Source organism: Conger conger, chromosome 4 (assembly GCF_963514075.1).
Source record: "Conger conger chromosome 4, fConCon1.1, whole genome shotgun sequence".
In the NCBI taxonomy this organism is placed as follows: Eukaryota; Metazoa; Chordata; class Actinopteri; order Anguilliformes; family Congridae; genus Conger; species Conger conger.
The window spans coordinates 24,405,426-24,423,175 of record NC_083763.1 but is presented as its reverse complement, the minus strand read 5'-3'; the positions used below and the strand labels follow the sequence as shown (position 1 = coordinate 24,423,175).

Here is a 17,750-nt window from a genome sequence, read left to right as displayed (position 1 = left end):
GAGCTGAATCTGCAGAGGTGGTTGTCAGGGTTTGCTACACTTTAAAAGCGGACTAGCAATCTGAGACCACATTTCCCAAGCGCAATGGTACTGATTGTATCTGACAGGATGGTTTGTTGCCGGTTCAGGCAATCGGTCTAATCCTTTGAATGGAAACATGTGAGGGTGGGTCTAGTGACATTTCCATGATTGCAGCAACGATGCCGCCCCCATTTCAAGTACGTTGATGTTGAGTGTCACTTGACCCACACTAAGAAGGTATTGTAATTAAAATAGTTAAACAGAGAACCAGTGTCACACTGCTGCCATTACAATTTAGAGGAGAGCATTTTCTACAGGTCTCATTATGATTCAGAAAGAGACCTTTGTCTATTGGTCATTCTGACAATACAAGCCAAGAACGTGCCAGAAAGATGACAGGCTTTGCATTTAAGAATGATGTTTTACCAAGCAAACCCTTAATAAATAAGTTATTTTAATATTTAAATTAGTTTGCATTGAAACGGCTCCAGACACATTTAGAACTGTAAGGGCACTTTTTTATTGCTTTTAAACCAATTTTAAATCAAAATAAATTAAATAAGTACGAAACAAAATATATTTGTCATGGAGAAAATATTTATTGAGCAGAAGTGAGGCTTAACCATTTCCGTTCTAAACATCCTGCTTTTGCTCATTACAATTATCTCCAACATATAATTTCATACATGCTTTCAAATGATACATAGGGCTCTGTTTTGTGGATGCAAAGGCAGACGACAAACGCTAGACTGAATCTCAAAATGGATCCTGGCAGGCCACAGTGCCTGCTGGTTTTTGTTTGAATACATTACATTACATTAATGACATTTGGCAGATGCACTTTTCCAGAGCGACTTACAGTTGATTAGACTAAGTAGGAGACAGTCCTCTCCTGGAGCATTGCAGGGTTAAGGGCTTTGCTCAAGGGCCCAATGGCTGTGTGGATCTTATTGTGGCTACACCGGGGATCAAACCCCCAACCTTGCAGATCCCAGTCATGTACCTTAACCACTATGCTACAGGCCGCCCCAGCAGACACTGGATTGGTGGAGTCGGGGTTGCAGCATCACTGTCATGATCCTTATTTCTCATCACAGACACATGCAGCAATTTTTCACGGTGGCAATTTTAGTATGTCACTCAAAGGGACGTAAAGCAATTCTAAAGTCTGTTAAATAACAGCACTACTGACAGCCAATTATTGAATGTTGGGCAATTGAGTCATATCGAGTTGCCCACATTGCAGCTTGAACAGGTAACAACTGTGATCTATTCTTGTTGAGGTCAGCTGTAAAATGCAGACTGGGGAAAATTGGTGGACATGACACGTTAGAGATTTTGCATCAGGACACATTGGTACATTGATACCACTTACACTTTTATAGTGTACACAAAAGTGTGTTGTGGCATTGACCAGACATTTTTCAAAAGCAATCTTGATGCAACTACAGAATTTCACATTTCTACCTCTGCATTGCACTGGTAAAAAAGCTTGTTGTATTGACATGATGTGCATGATGGGTTGTCATCATTGACCTTGATCATACTTTGATTTTTCTGTATGGCCTCTACTGTTAAATTACAATGACATTTAGATCATAGATTATTATACCCTGGCTTATGAAGGTCATTTCTATCATATCTGGTTGTCAGACAGCATGTATCCAGTTGGCCTGCTAAACCAGCAATTATTTTTCAAGATTTTCAAGATTTTATCACAGTAGTGCACATACTGAACATTACAGTTTGATTGAGAACTGGGTACATCTCTATGCAAAGTGATGCCAACTACCTAATATTCCGTATATGTTGAATGAGCTACCTAACCTGTGTGAACTGCAGGACTGCATGGAAAACGGAAGGATGGAAATTCTGACAATGATACATTCAGTTGCATGTCGTTTGTGCCCTCTTCCAATCACATCTACTATTATACTTCTTTGCTAAGATAACCAAGCATGATGCAATTAAGTATGATATTGTTACCATATTAGCATATGTGTGTGGATGGCACCATTCATCAGATGTATTTCCCCAACTGTCCCCTATCAAAGAGTCAAAGAACAAGATGTTTTTGGTATGGACCTTTCAGATTCCTCAAATCTGTTGAAATGCCACTTTGCTGTGAACTTCCACCAATCCACACTCCAAAGATCACTGACCCAAGCCCACTAATCATCAGCACAAAGACCAAAAAGGGCTGAAAAGAAAGAACCAAGGTCTTTGCCCAGGTCTGAGGCAGGAGCGTGGGCACAAGTGAATGGCTTTTTGTGTCCTCAAAATACAGCCCATGGACAGTGCAGTCCGTAAGTATTTTGACCACTTCTGTTCTTTTTGGTCTGTACTCTCCAGCACATTAGATTTGAACTGAAACAATGCATATGAGGTTTAAAGAATTGTATCCCTTCTTTTACATAGTCCCCAAATTTTTGTCTCATTATAAATTTTCTTATCCATAGTCCCCAAATTTTAGGGGGACCAAAAGTAATTGGACAGTTGGCTTCTCAGATGCTGATGATCAGTCGGGTGTATTCAATTGCTTCCTTGGAGCACGTATAAGAAAGCTTTTAGTATCTTGGTCTTGATTCTAGGCTTTTGATTGGCTTTGGATTGTGTTGTTGCCATCTGCCAGCTTCAAAAGAAAGTCAAGGAAGCCATTACGAGGCAGATAAATTAATGGGGCTTTGGTTCTTGGGCAGTTCCTTTCAGCTTTTGCTCTTGCCATCACTCTGATACAAGTCAATGTCAGTCACATCTATCCAGAATACTTTTTTACAGAATTCTGCAGGCTCAATTAGGTACTTCTTAGCAAACAGTTGGTCTTCATCTTGCAGCTTAGCCTGTGTAAATTAATCACCGACACATCCATTCCTGCCTCCTGAAGAGTGCTTCTGATCGGATGGACAGGTGTTTTTTCTTGACGATCACCAACTGTCAAGGTCTTCCTTGGCCTACCAGGCCCTTTGTGATTACCAACCTCACTAGTGCTCCGTTTCTTCTTAATGATGTTCCAAACAGTTGATGTTGGTAAGGTTTGGCCTATATCACGGACTGTTATTTTCAAATTTCTCAGCATCATCAGGGCTTCCTTGACCATCATTGTTATAACTCAGGTCCTCATGTTGTCAAACACCAATAACACACTCAAAAGGCACTGAAAAGACTAAAAACTGAAAGCTTTCTTATACCTGCACTAATGAAGCGTTTCAATACACCTGACTAATTAGAAACAGCTGAGAAGCAAACTATCCAATTACGTTCGGTGCTCTAAAACGGGGTGGGACTATGTGCAACAAGGGATGCAATTCTTACATGGATCACCTGATGTTAATTTCCTCAAAAGTCGGCACAACCTCATATTCATCGTTTCATTTCAAAGCCAATGTGCAGGAGTGCAGAGCCAAAAGAACCAAAACTGTACCACTTTCCAAATACATTTTACACGGCACTGTAAATGTTGTTGTGAGGGCAAGGGGAGGGGGATACATGACAAATATTGTCCGGCCTATGCCCGTCTGTGCCTCACAGAGACAGGCAGTCCCATTACTTTCTGGGTTTATTTTGGGCGCACATTAGGGGGTGGTCAATGATGTCTTTCCATTTCTAGCATGCACTACTTAACAAATCATACATTTTAACTTGAAGAAAAATACCTCTACTTACATCCAGAATATCTTAAGACAAATTGTAATTTAATCTCAAAGGTCTCTAAACAACAAATTACACAAAAGTTGCGCCAAGACAAACCTAGATTCAGTCGTCTTTTTCCCCCCAAGTAAATTTAATGGATGAAACAGAGCAGATATAAACTAAATATACATGCGTCCGTACAATGTGAATTGCAGTGCACGTCAGACTACTAATCTGCAGGGTTGTGGAGTGCAGGGTTGCTTTTGGTGCAACCTCACAGTTCTGCTATATCAGAATACTAAAGAGAAATACTTTACTGAAGTTATTATTCTTAAATACATTAACCTATTTGCAATAATACTTGTGTTGGACCATCAACAAATCCTTTTTAAACTAGCAGTCAATACTGTACAAGTGCTCCATAGTAAACGGAGTTCTTGACCGGACATGTCTAATACGGATTCCCTGTATGGGTTCTTTTAAAATTCTCCATTTACATGAAGGCAAGTACTTTTCTGACAAAAGCAGCATTTTGGCAACAGCACCCACAATTAGAAACAACGTTTTACAGTACCAGCTGCGTAGACAGACCTGGGTCAAATTCACAACTGTTCTGGACTCTGGAATACTTTTCAGAGCTCGACTGATCTTTCCCGGTGAATTTGAACCAACCAAGAGAGCAAGAAGGCGAGGTCTCTGCACTTAGGTCATGGGGTCCAATACACCAGACCAGCTCAGTAAAGCGTAGAAAAGTATTTGAATCCACAACAATTACATACTGGACCCAGGTCTGGTAGACAGATACAACACGTCACAATTGAATCGAGCGAACGCCTCGTGTTGAGGCGTAGAAGGCCGCGAGGGTCAGGCGAGGGAGTGGGCGGAGCTGGCGGAGTCCATGGCGGCAGGCCCCTCGCCCTCCCTGGAGGCCGTGATGGAGATGCTGCTCTTGTGGAGGTGGACGCTGAGGAACAGCGTCTCTCCGGCGGTCACCTCCAGGGGGTGCTGCAGCACCACGGCCGCCTGCTTCCAGTGGGAGTCCTGAGTGAAGGTGCTGACGCTGATCGCTTCGTCCAGGTGCACTTGGTACCAGAACGGGATGGCGGTGAGCCGGCCTGCGGAGGTCACCTGCACCTGGGGAGGGTTGCGACAGCTTTTCATACGTTCTCCCTTAAGTTGTACCTTAAAGCTCACAGTCCGGGCATAAGGCCCGTCCACACCAAGAACTATAGCTATAACAATGACTATAACGATATCCACACTGCTAAATGATAGCATTCTGTAAATAATCTCTTGTCAAGATCATTTTCCATTTTGCACGCAATGTTTTGTCATGTTTTTTATCATTCATCCAGCTGGAACAAATCGCTCTGGAAATGAGCCCAACAATAGCCTTTGTCACTGTCCTTGCGGTTATAGTTGTGGTGTGACTCCGCCATCCACTTGACTTAGAATGACTTTAAAAAAAGTTACAGTTATTGTTATAGTTATCGTTCTTGGTGTGGATGGGCCTTGAGTAGCTGCTAGTTCCAATCAAGATTAGCACATTAATAAAACTCACTACAGACATACCAAAACCCTGATCCTACATGAAATGGACATAATGTATTTAATACACCAACACAGCTATGAGGCTCCCCATGTAATATTACTTTATTCATCCACTATAATATTGTGCTGTGCAGGCTATTGTATATACATGTACTGTTTGGCCCCTTACTTCCACTTGTCGGTGTGTGGAGTTCTCATTGGAGGTCATGAGATCCAGGGTTAACAGTTCCATTGGCAGGCTGAGGTGTTTACATTGCAGGGTGGACAGGTCCAGAAACACGTGTACGGGCACCTGGAGGGACATCACAGCGGGTCACACACACACACACACACAACACACACACAACACACACACAACACACACACAACACACACACACACACACACACACACACACACACACACACACACACACACAGGCAACACCCTCAGCTACACCCGCATTAAAGCTTAGTGTCTTCTCTGACTGCGGTCTAACTCTATAAGTTTTAAATCATTTTACCGGAGTGGAAAGATACAAAAAGGTTACATAATCTATGAGTTTTGTAAATAGTGGGAACCAACTTGTGGAAAGCACCAACACACCAACGCAATCACATTAAGTACCTCTTCTCTCTGAGCTCCCTGGCATTCGCTGTGGAGTGCTGAAGGGCACTAATGTTTTATGTTATTTTAAGGCAGCGACAGCTTGTGTGAGGCACGGCCGATAAAAGTAACAGCTGTTGTAGAAGACTTCAAAAATGATCTGCCTTGCCAGGAGAGAGGTTGATTGAAAATCAACAACCAGCACCAAGCTAAAAAAAAACTAAAAAAAAAACTCTGGCTCTTAAGCAAGAACGAATTCAATCATCCAACACAGCTTGAAACAAAACAAACATCCCTGTAGTAAGCAATGATTCATTTGTTCGGGAGATTCACCTTCACTAGAGTGGCTTACACAATGCCATGCACATATATTTGTACAACTTGATGTTGCGTGATTCCTTTCAGATTAAAGTACATAGCACAATGGTGCAACAGCAAAACAAAGATGAACTACCAGTACCCTCAGCCCTGATCTGATCCGCATAAAAGCCTGTTCGCTGCTTGTGACATGTTTTAAAGTAAACGTCCACTCAAAAGTGCACGTAAACGTGCACTCAAAAGGATTCAACGGAAGAATCCCATCTTGTTAAAGGGTTATTTGTCAGGCAAAATGGTTCTTGTCAGGAAGCTTTCACACTTCACACCTGTGATGGAAGGTTCCAGAAAGAACTACAACGGGTTCCTCTATGGAGAAAGCCAAAGAACCCTTTTTTCTGAGAGTGTGTAGAGTCAATGCAACTTCCCAGGTGCATCAGCCTGGACCTGGGTAGCCACTGCCAGATTTTGAGATCAAAATGAAATCTAGGTGACCCAGTGGATCTGATTTGAAGAGTGATGTTGAATCCCAGTTGTTTATGAAGGGGGCAATGTTGAACCCCACAGTAATCAGTGTGAGAGAGGGGAACAGCACGCACTGTGAACTGGTTGATGAAGGGGGCGATGTTGAACCCCAAAGTGAGGAGTGTGAGAGAGGGGAACGGCATGCACTGTGAACTGGTTGATGAAGGGGGCGATGTTGAACCCCACAGTGAGTGTGAGAGAGGGGAACAGCAGGCACTATGAACTGGTTGATGAAGGGGGCGATGTTGAAGCCCACAGTGAGGAGTGTGAGAGAGGGGGGGGGCGGGGCAGCACGCACTGTGAACTGGTTGATGAAGGGGGCGATGTTGAAGCCCAGCGTTGGCTCGCGGCCCTGGACGGCGCTCTCTGACAGCAGGGTGTCGGACTCCACCAGCAGGCCGTAGACCACGATACGCTGGGGGAATATCCGCCCGCCATCCTCCAGCAAGCACCTGCAAACATACGCGTTTTACATCTAATCCATTGTCAGATTTGTCAAATAGGCCCTAGCCCTAGTACTTGAGACTGTACTTCCCCTCTAGGGTCTTTCAGAGCCCTTTTCCAGGTGATGGGTATGTAATGTAAAGTGCATAAATTAGATAAAAAATCTCCTTAGAGAAGAACGTAGCACACAGAACAAAGCAGTGCCCGCACCAACCTGGCCAGCGTGGCTTTTTCCAGAAGCTTCTGTCGGATGAGGCCGCAGGTCTCCACGCAGTCCAGGACGATGGCGCTCCACAGTTTCTCCGCGTCGGGCCTCTGCAGCACGCTGGAGTCGTCCTCCACGTGGTTGAGCCAGAATTCCAGCGCCTCCTGTGGGACGCCGTTGGCCTGCGCCAGCAGCCGGAGCACCACCTGGTGCTGCTCCTTCTCCACCGAGCTGTAGGCCCTCACGCGGCCCCGCCTGGCCGCCATCAGCGGCAGGGCCGAGAAGCCCTCCGAGACGTCCAGCACGTAGAGCGGCTCGCCCTGGCCGTCGTCGCCGGGCCTCAGCCCGGCCAGCAGCTTGTCCAGGGCCCTGTTGAAGCTCTGGTGGTAGTGCGTGTTGTTGAGCAGGGCGATTTCGGCGCACTCCAGCACGCAGCTGTGGTCCCGGACGGACTCGGTCTGCAGGGAGGAGAGCGCGCTGCAGAGCTGGGCCTCGGTTTCCGCCGACGCGTTGGGCCCGGGGCCGCCCAGAGGCCCCGAGTCGCAGTCGGAGTCCAGGCTGAAGGCGCGGCCGTCCCTCACCGCGGCCACGGTCCTCACGCGCAGGTAGGCGTCCTCGCAGGACACCTCCACCATCAGCTTATCTCCGGGGTTCACTGTGAAGTCTGCGGAGAAAGCCGAATCGGTACCGCAGAAAGTGTGATCGTTCAGGATTCAAGCTAAAAACCTGAACGGTTACCATCTTAACCTATAGGCCAGCGGAGGATGGGCATCCCCCTATAGCTGGGTTCCTCTCGAGATTTCTTCCCATCGAGGAGGTTTTTCTCACCACTGTTTGAGGGTTTGTCATCTATGCTATTTGGGGGCACGAGAGAAGAACCTTACCACTAAAAACTATGTTTGTAAGATCCATGTACTTTTCAGTTGCTTATTATTTTGAGCTAACTAGGACATTATAAGGAATATTATAACCAGCAAGATTTGAGAGGTTTTGGGCACATTCAAAATTCAACAATTGCAGTGATGGACAATGATTCAACCCCCAACAATCTGAGTCAATTATTTTTTTCCATTTTATCATATTCTCAGTTACAGATTCACCACATTTAATATAACAACTTGAATAATAATATGAATTTCATACCATTTCATGAATCAGTTTTGCCCTCTTCAACATTGTGTACCTTGTCTATTTTTAATAGTGTTTCAATTAATGTGAAGTGTGACTTGGTTTTGTTTATCATTAGCATTTCACATCAGGGATAATAAGCAGCTGTATACGGCATATTTGACTATACTACAGTTCTCAGGTGTTTGGTGCTTACGTGGTAGTGATACATTTCTGAAATATCTCTTAAACCGTATGCGGTTAGTTCTAAGGTAGCTCTTACAGATACATTACTGTGCAGTATGCGTTTGGCTCTTACTGGAGCGGGTTTGGATGGGGTAGACGGCCTGCTCCCAGCAAGTGTCTTCCTGGGGCCCAGTCGACAGGCTGTTTTCTTCATCCAGGTGAAGCTGGAACCACACGGCCAGGGCATCCACAATGCCTGCCTGGGTCACAGGCAGGCTGAAGCGGGTAACGTCCCGGGTACACAGCCCTTCCAGCTCCTGGAACAAGGCTGCCGTTAGCTCAACATTTCCCAAATATTTTTATGATGCGACCTCAAAGGAATGTTCACAAACTTACTACAACACTGAACCACACACATCTTGTGCCGAACAACACCCTTTAGCCATGACTATACTGGAAATATTCCACAACCTCTCCTGCCTCATTGCTTTATTATAGTTGGGTTGTTGTAATGTTAAACATGTTGTGGCCTACACTCACATATTTTAAAGAGACAAAAATGACATTTTATCTCTTTAAAAAAAAAAATCTGAAATCGAGTGACCCAACATGGGGTCCCGACCCACAGTTTAGGAGCCCCCTGCTGTTAGCAACTAAAAATACATTCAGCCATTTCTGTCAACCTGTGCACATGGTCCTGCCAGTACAAAAATGTAAGATCAACCTACAGTCCACATGTCAGATGGACAGCTGTTAGAGCCCACTACCTGTCAGAGATACACAGCTTGGTGACATCGGATCACTAGGAGTCGTGTTTGTGGTCACCTGCACGTTGTTGAAGTCGATGTCCAGGGCCTGGAATGGCTGAGTGAGGGCGGAGTACCCCCCAGGCAGCCGGCTCAGACGCTCTGTGGTGTAGGGCTCGGAGGAGTCATCGGCGTCTGGAGAGCAGCTGACAGGGCTGTGCAGCCTCCCCGCCGCAGACAGGGAGAGGTCACCTGCCTCTGATACACACAACCTGCACACATGGCCCAGCATGCGTACACAAACACAGACACAGACACAGACACAGACACAGACACAGACACAGACACATACACAGACACATACACATACACATACACAGACAGAAGATATAGTGCAGGAACGCATGCACGCACGCACACACGCACGCACGCACGCACGCACGCAGAAACAGACAGATGAGACAAAGTGCAGGAATGCACGTGCGCCAACGAGCAAACACCCAGACCAGAGACATATAAACCACACACAGGTACACACACACACACACACACACACACACACACACACACACACACACACAAATTACAACCACAATTAGTAGGATAAAACCTCCAACGATTTCCACTTAGTGTTTGTGTGTCCAACACAAACAGGTTTGTTGATTGGAACGCTCAGACTGAGCAGCTTATCTAATGAGGTCAGAGCTGCCCATTCTGAATAACTCACCTGTGGTGTCTGCGTATTTCCTGGCACTCCACAGCCATCCCAAAGACAGTGGCCCCAGCTGGAATCACCCGTCCTGACTCCGCAGTGCTGCGAGGCGAATCGCCTGAACTCTGGAGGGGACACAAGCGTCAGCTACAGCTTCAGTTCATTACAGCACAATCTTCCAACAATACCTTCCTAAATGCAGTATGATCACCATGCCCTAGGTGGAGCTCTCAACTGTACGGTACAACAAAAGATTTTTCAGTTGCTTCGACATGCTGTTCGCAAACATGCTTGCTTTTGTTTGCACACTGAACTAATCATGAATGTCAATTATCATGATATATTGTCACTTTTATGAATAATATAACCATCTCATGGAATAAACCATACCACAGCCATTTCAATTAGTTAAAAATTAAATGCCCTTCATAAATACAGCTCAGAGGAAGTAGACAAGACGCTTGACCTGACATAATTTGGAGTAAGGCCTACTGTATGTGTCGCATGCAAATGTGTGTGCGGCCTGTGTGTCTCGTTCCACATTAAAAACCTGGACGGAGCACAGTACTGGGCACCTGAGGGGGCAGCAGAAGGTTATGCCAGGCGTGGATGAGACTCTCGATGATGCCTTCCCCGAACAGACCGGCGTCCACAGTCTCAGTCACCACCAGAGAGACCCTTCCGGAAGCAAACAATAAGTAACAATAATTTAACTCAGTATTTTCTCAAAATAATAAAAGTAAAGCATAAGGTGCCCCCACCACCATTCTCCAATTGTATTTTCATATGCTGTAACGACTGTCAATCGTAATCGGGGCACCATAACAAAATTCCGCTTAGGGTCCCAATTTGGCATGGGGCAGCCCTACGTGCAGTTATTACTGTGGCTACACTGGGGGCTTGAGCCACCAACCTTCTGGGTCCCGGTCATGTTCCTTCGCTACTAGGCTACAGGTTGACGGTAAGCTTGCGTTCCAAAGAGGACGCTGTGTCTAGGCAAGGGCAGGGCGTGGGTGCCTCACCTCTGAGGAAGATCTCTGGGCACTTCCATTTCCACAGACTTCATGTGGACAACCTTGATGTCCTCCTTCATCCCGTTGGCTGAGATCACCTCACAGGCCAGCTCGTACATGGTCTTGGAGAGCTCGCAGGCGTACACTTCAGCTGCCCCGGCCTGCTTCGCACACATACTGCCAAACGCACAGACACACACAGGAAATCATTATTCATCACGTTAATAGAGTAGCACTGCTTAAAAGTAATGAAGCAAAGATATGGATCAAATTTTATATTGTGGTCAACTTCAATTGAAGTACGGCCAAGTGTGAAAACAGGAACAAATGGAAAGGTATGTAACTCTGAACTGAACATCATTCTAAAGTAGGAACATCTTCTTTTTTTTTTTTCTCAGAGATTACAATCGCTCACAAATCAGAGACTATTGTCATCACACCACACATTTTTTAAAACATAAAAGGATGCACTATTTTTGTTACACAATACAGTAACAAACACATGAGATATATTTATATATATATAGGCAGACACCACTGTAGAGATGATTACCAAAGGAAACATTTTGTATTTTCTCGATATACAGCTACAGATACAGAAAGCATGCAGCTTGTTTTTTGCCAATTAATTTCAGCTCATTTCATGGCAATGATGTCACTGATGTAAATTGCTGATGATCAACGTGAAAATCAGACAAGAGGATCATGGGAAGTTGAGTTCCACCTGAGGATTCCCGTGCCGGTGCCGATGTCCAGCACAGTGGCGCAGCCAGAGCGCACAGCCTTCTGGATGGCCTGCTGGTACTTCCTGTTGCGCTGGTGGTCGTTCAGCATGAGGAAGTGCCAGCGCTCCACCAGCCAGTTGGCCACCCTGTAGAAGTTCTCCTTGGCTTCAGGATAGTCCGGTTTCAGCTTCAGCGCTTTGTGGAAGTGTCCTGCAGCTTCATCTCTGAAGCCCATTCTGGAAGGAGGGAAAGAGAACCGTGTACAGCTTTTCAATTTATAGTACAAATACACATTCAGTTAATTACTGGGATTGTTTTCAAATGTTTGAGCGGGCAACAAATAATGACCTGTACTGCACAGAAAAAGCAGTGTAAAATGAGCACACCATAGAAAGCACAGTGTAGAATGAAACCACCACAGAAAGCACAGTGTGGAATGGGGGCACCATGGAAAGTGCAGGGTGGAATGGGAGCACCATAGAAAGTACAGAGTAAAATGAGAACACCATAAAATGTGGTGTGGAATGAGAACACCATAGAAAGTTCAGTGTGGAATGAGAACACCATAGAAAGTACAATAAAGTAGAATGAAAAAGCTCAATAAAAAAAACAGAAGTGCTCAATGAGAGTCAAGTGCTGCACCTGAAGAGGTGTTCCCCCATGCTGTTCACTATGACCTCATCCACAGGAAACAGCTCCAGCGCCTGCTCATAGCAGTCAAACAGATCCTGTACCCGGCCCAGAGAGTCCAGCTCCTCCGCCCATTTGAAGAGTGTGAACCTGAAGGACTCCTGCAGAACCACACACAACTTAAGCCTTCAGAGGGTCTCATAGACACGACTGACACAGATCGTCACCCACCAAAACAAATATGGCTTCAATGTTCCAACTGGGGGTGACCAAACACATTTCAGAGGTGGAACACATACCCTGGCGAAGTCCTTGAGCACAGGAGCGAGGTTGAGCACGAGGAGGTAGTGCACGAATGCGGTCCCGTAGTCCTGATTGAACAGACATTGCTGAGCACTCTCTAGAGACCTGGAGACCAGCTCGTTCCTGGCCGGGTCCTCCCTGGGAGTCCGGCGGTTCCGCCTCACCCGCTTGGGCCGCGTGCTGGCATTCGGCATTCCTTCCCACAGAACAACATTAGGGTCAGACAATAATAATAAAATTCCCCACCAATATGTAGCAAACATCTTGGTGACATGAAGTAGGCCATTTTGAACCACAGCGCCCACCACACATTTGCCTACTTGGAGGGAAATAAAATTAGTCATTAAGTTCCCAGGCTGGGATTCCCAGCCTGTTGGATGTAATGTCATAATGTCCTGTAAGTGTTAAGTTGCTTGAGCTCGTCACCCAATGGTAGCAGTCAAGTATTGAGGTTTTGTAAGATACCCAGGCGTTTAATTAATAGATAAAGACATAATGTAAGTCACCCGAGACAGCAGGTCTGCAAAACTAATCAATCATTCACAGTAACAACATACAATTCATGCATCATGCTGAAAAGAAAGACAAGCGATTTCAACGTCACTGAAACCACTGCCAGAATATACATATACATTTTTATATCTCAGAAATTGCGGATCTTCTGGGAAGTCTAAAAAATAAGTCTCATAAATAGGTTACCCAATAAAGTACACGCTGAGTGTATGTAGCTACAACACACAATCGCTTTACATTAGATAATTTAGCCTAAATGCAAAACAGCTCAATTTCATATAAGTATAGGATTAACCGGAATGTATACATACAATACATTCGGTAATTATCATTACCGAAAGGCGCCGCATATTAGCATAATATATCGTAGCACCACCCTGGTGGAAATTACAGATACCAGATTAAGAAGCTTACATAAATATGCGTTAGCTTGGTTTAGCAAGAAACCACTTAACGTTAAACATCATTCACAGATTTAAGAGCAGGACAGCAGATTTCCATTCTAGGTTTAAAAAGCAGAGCACAAGCTAGCTACTCACTTTAGCTCGTCTTCTCTGATGTGCAGGCTGGTTTGCTAACGTGCGTTACTGTAACTACTTAGCTGATGTATGAAGTATGCCATTGAGCCCTTTTATAAACATAAATATTTAGACAAGATACTGCAGAAAACACGACGCTTTGCTTCAAATCACCGCCATATTGTTTCAGGAAGTGCGTTTAGAAATCTTCTTCTAAGTTTGCGTTACTGCGGATTTATTATCACTTGAAAAGGTGCATACCGCCACCTATTGGGCTGGAAAACATACCAATCACTATCTTTTTATTTATTTATTTATTTATTTATTTATTTATTTATTTATTTATTTATTTATTTATTTATTTATTTATTTAATTTTATTTTATTAATAAATTGCCAACACGGGGCTGTGCTTCCAATTCCCACCCTAATTTGGAATGTCCAATCATCTCCCCAACCATGTTCATGGAACAACATCTACTGAACAGGACACACAATATCCAGGTTCCATCAGTATCCAGCACCCCAGTGACTCCCATATCATAATGCCACATCTGATCAAAAATTACTTATATACAGCTAATGCATATGTGTGTACTTTCGATTGCACAACAGATATAAACATACCTGAGCCAGTGTTTCTGGAGTTATAAATATATCACAGTAGACATTTAGGGAATTGTTGGTTCACATAACTAGCTATAAAGATCCACATGTCATTGATTCCTGGTTTTAAACTGTTCCATCAAAGCCATCTCAAGCAATAGGTTTTTGAAAGGGCAGGAGAGGATTTTCAGGCAATGTCTTGGCTGAATAATGCCAAGATGTCTGCCAAATGCCATTAATGTAATAATGAACCTTCCTTTTGAAGCCTCTGCCATTTCACTAAAAACCAAGCCATAGATTTTACCTGATTTAACTGAGAAATTTTACATGTAAGCAACATTATACACTCACCGAGCACTTTATTAGGTATTTATTAGACTTCTACTGCTGTAGCCTATCCATTTAGAGTTATGATGCGTGTGTTCAGAGATGATCTTCTGCATACCACTGTTGTAATGTGTGGTTATTTGCATTACTGCCACCTTCCTGTCAGCTTTGACCACTCTGGCCATTCTCCTCTGACGTCTCTCATTAACAATGCGTTTCTGTCTGCAGAACTGCAGCTCACTGGATTTCTTTTTTTTTTTTGCACCATTCTTTGCAAACTCTGGAGACTAGGATGTGTGAAAATCCCAGGGGATCAGCAGTTTCTGAGATATTCAGATCACCCTGTCTGCCACCAACAATCATTCCACGGACAAAGTCACTTAGATCACTTTTTTTTCACATTCTGATGGGAAGATGGAATGATTGTTGGTGCCAAACAGGGTGGTTTGAGTATCTCAGAAACTGCTGATCTCCTGTGATTGTCATGCACAACAGTCTCTAGAGTTTGCAAAGAATGATACAAAAAAAAAAAAAAATCCAATGAGCTGCAGTTCTGCAGATAGAAACGGCTTGTTAATGAGAGACATCAGAGGAGAATGGTCAGAATGGTCAAAGCTGACAGGAAGGTGACAGTAATGCAAAGAACCACGCAATAAAACACAAGTATGCAGAAGAGCATCTCGGAACACACAGTGCATCAAACCTCTAAGTGGATATGCTACAGCAGTAGAAGTCTTTATTAAATTTATTCAATAAGTCTAATAAATACCTAATAAAGTGCTCACTGAGTGTATGTTCAGGTATGAATTAACATATCCTGTACATTAAATATAAGCCGACACCATGAGAAAATCTACAGTGGTTAAATTGAAAGCAATGACTTGTTTTGTTTGCGGTTGCACATGAGAGACAGATGACTGCCTTCGCAAAGCAAGCGTATCCTCTTGATTAGCAAGTAGGGATATGGGCACTTGGGACACTGAAAGTAAAGGCATCTTTTTATACAGGAAACAGACTGCATCCTGTAGTGTGCCTTTCACCCTTCCATGCGGCGTTGTCACCTCCGCCTGTCAGAGATATCGTAGTCCATTCTAGGAAAATGCATCACTTCCTGTGTATGAGAAAACACCATGGAAGCCAGTTTCAGGAAGCTTGAAGTGCTGTTCTTTTTTTCCCTGAAAGTTAATTTACCAGACACCATATCAGCATACTGTTGTGGTTGTAGGGTAAGGACGGCTCCTAGATCTACTTGGAACACCCAGAAGCCATTATTAAGAAATGCTTAATTTCCTGTCTTAGGTACAATTGAATGACCTGAATTTTCACAGTTGAGGTTAACCTTATACTGAGTCAAAATCCCCTTCTGAATACTGCAGAAACTTTAGAGCATTCATATTCCTGGCACTTCTCAAATAATTCAAGGACTGCTTCTATATCAAATGGTACACTGTAATATTGATATTATTGAATTACCATTTACAGTAATATTCTAGAATACCCATCCCATCCATCCATTATCTTAACCCGCTTATCCTGTACAGAGTCGCAGGGGGGCTGGAGCCTATCCCAGCATACATTGGGCGAAAGGCAGGAATACAGGAGGACAGGTCGCCAGTCCATCGCAGGGCACACACACCATTCACTCACACACTCATACCTACGGGCAATTTAGACTCTCCATTCAGCCTAACCTGCATGTCTTTGGACTGTGGGAGGAAACCGGAGTACCCCCCCCCCCCCCCCACACACACACACACACACACACGCCCCATTTAGCTGCTAAAGCACCAGCACAAGTGAGGATTACCTCTGTATTTAAATCCAAAACCAAGACTTGTTAAAAAGAGTAAAGGCACTGAATGATTTCCCTCTAAATAAAAAGATTGAATGGATTTGTACTTTTATGATTCAAAGAATGATACACATTTTTGGAGGGCAGAATGAAACCACAGAGCAGCAGTCTATAACCCATGCTTATTAAACTGGGTTCTATAGATGACGAATACTTTGACGAAAGAGCATTAGTCATTTCCAAGTTGCTATTCTGAGGGAAAATTGTAACACATTTCAGATGCACAGTCAGAAACATATGGAATATGGAATGTTGTCTCTTCATGGCCAGAAACAGCGTTCATGTTTTAGAGCTCACAATGTGGAGGCATCTCACTGAACCGGAGTAACCTTTCTCAAGAAGGAAATCGCATTTTGACATCGTACTACCAATCAGCCATTTTTATGAATGATACGACTGTACATTGATTAAAACACAACATAACAATCAAAGTACAGTCAAAACTGGATTTTATATTTTAAAATACATTGTATTAAATACACAAATATGTGCTATGTATTTGTATGAGCAAACACATATCGTAGGTCTTCCTTGCCTCACAACGCATTTATCGGTATGCGGCTCAAGAAAATTCACAAGGAGAAAATTCCGTTAAAGGAACTCGCCACCAAGCGCTTGCTCTCAGAGCCTAGAAATTCCCGAGGGGGCTGAAACCTTGGTTGAAACATTTTTGCTGGTCTATAATTCTTGACAGACGCAGCTATTGTCAAATGGAAAGGGGGAGTCTCGTCACAAGCAGCCAATCGAGGCAAACATGGGATTGAGTGTGGAAACAAGTTAGATAGAGGGGCGCGCTTCATGCCGAAAAACCCGAATAAGGCGCTCTAGAAAATAAGAATTTGTATGTGTATTTGCGGTTAATGTGTGCAGGCAATTTATAATTTCATAGGCAGTTACAACCGTTCACCTCAGATCAAGATATCAGGTAAGAATGTGAATGAGATTTCGTTATTGTTATGATTTGGGTGGAACTGTTCACGCCGTGGCCAATGGATATTCTCATTTGGCTTTTCGCAAATACAAAAACTAGACCGAACTTCAGTGTTTTACTTAATATAGGGATCCTGGCTCGCTCCACTTGATGCAATGTATCAATTAAGCATACAGTAATGGTTTGTTTAATTTAGTCATAAATTGAAGATTTGTTTCAAGCCCCCAAGATATATTTGTTAAAATTCCATTCAAATATAGGACCTATTATCAGTCAAATCTGTAAGCGATAACACGAATCAGTTTT

General features: G+C 43.8%; 2 protein-coding genes across 3 annotated transcripts in view; one reads left to right on the top strand and one right to left on the bottom strand.

Moving 5' to 3' along the window:
- Positions 1 to 598: 598 nt before the first annotated feature.
- On the bottom strand, positions 599 to 13,919 carry prmt9 (protein arginine methyltransferase 9). Its single transcript, XM_061240187.1, has 13 exons — positions 13,751 to 13,919; positions 12,695 to 12,894; positions 12,408 to 12,556; positions 11,765 to 12,001; positions 11,050 to 11,217; positions 10,603 to 10,705; positions 10,043 to 10,152; positions 9,395 to 9,587; positions 8,703 to 8,886; positions 7,286 to 7,940; positions 6,926 to 7,079; positions 5,372 to 5,494; positions 599 to 4,785 (listed from the first exon to the last, which is right to left on the bottom strand). The coding sequence occupies exons 2-13, from the start codon at positions 12,890 to 12,892 to the stop codon at positions 4,516 to 4,518; spliced, it is 2,544 nt and encodes an 847-aa protein (XP_061096171.1). The 5' UTR covers positions 12,893 to 12,894; positions 13,751 to 13,919; the 3' UTR covers positions 599 to 4,515.
- A 3,327-nt stretch (positions 13,920 to 17,246) lies between these two features.
- The window catches only part of nck1b (NCK adaptor protein 1b), a 38,412-nt gene continuing 37,908 nt past the window's right edge, over positions 17,247 to 17,750 (top strand). For both annotated transcript variants that reach the window (XM_061237220.1, XM_061237216.1), the window contains exon 1: positions 17,247 to 17,438. The gene's annotated coding sequence lies outside the window, so the exon portion shown is untranslated. The remainder of the gene's footprint in view (positions 17,439 to 17,750) is intronic.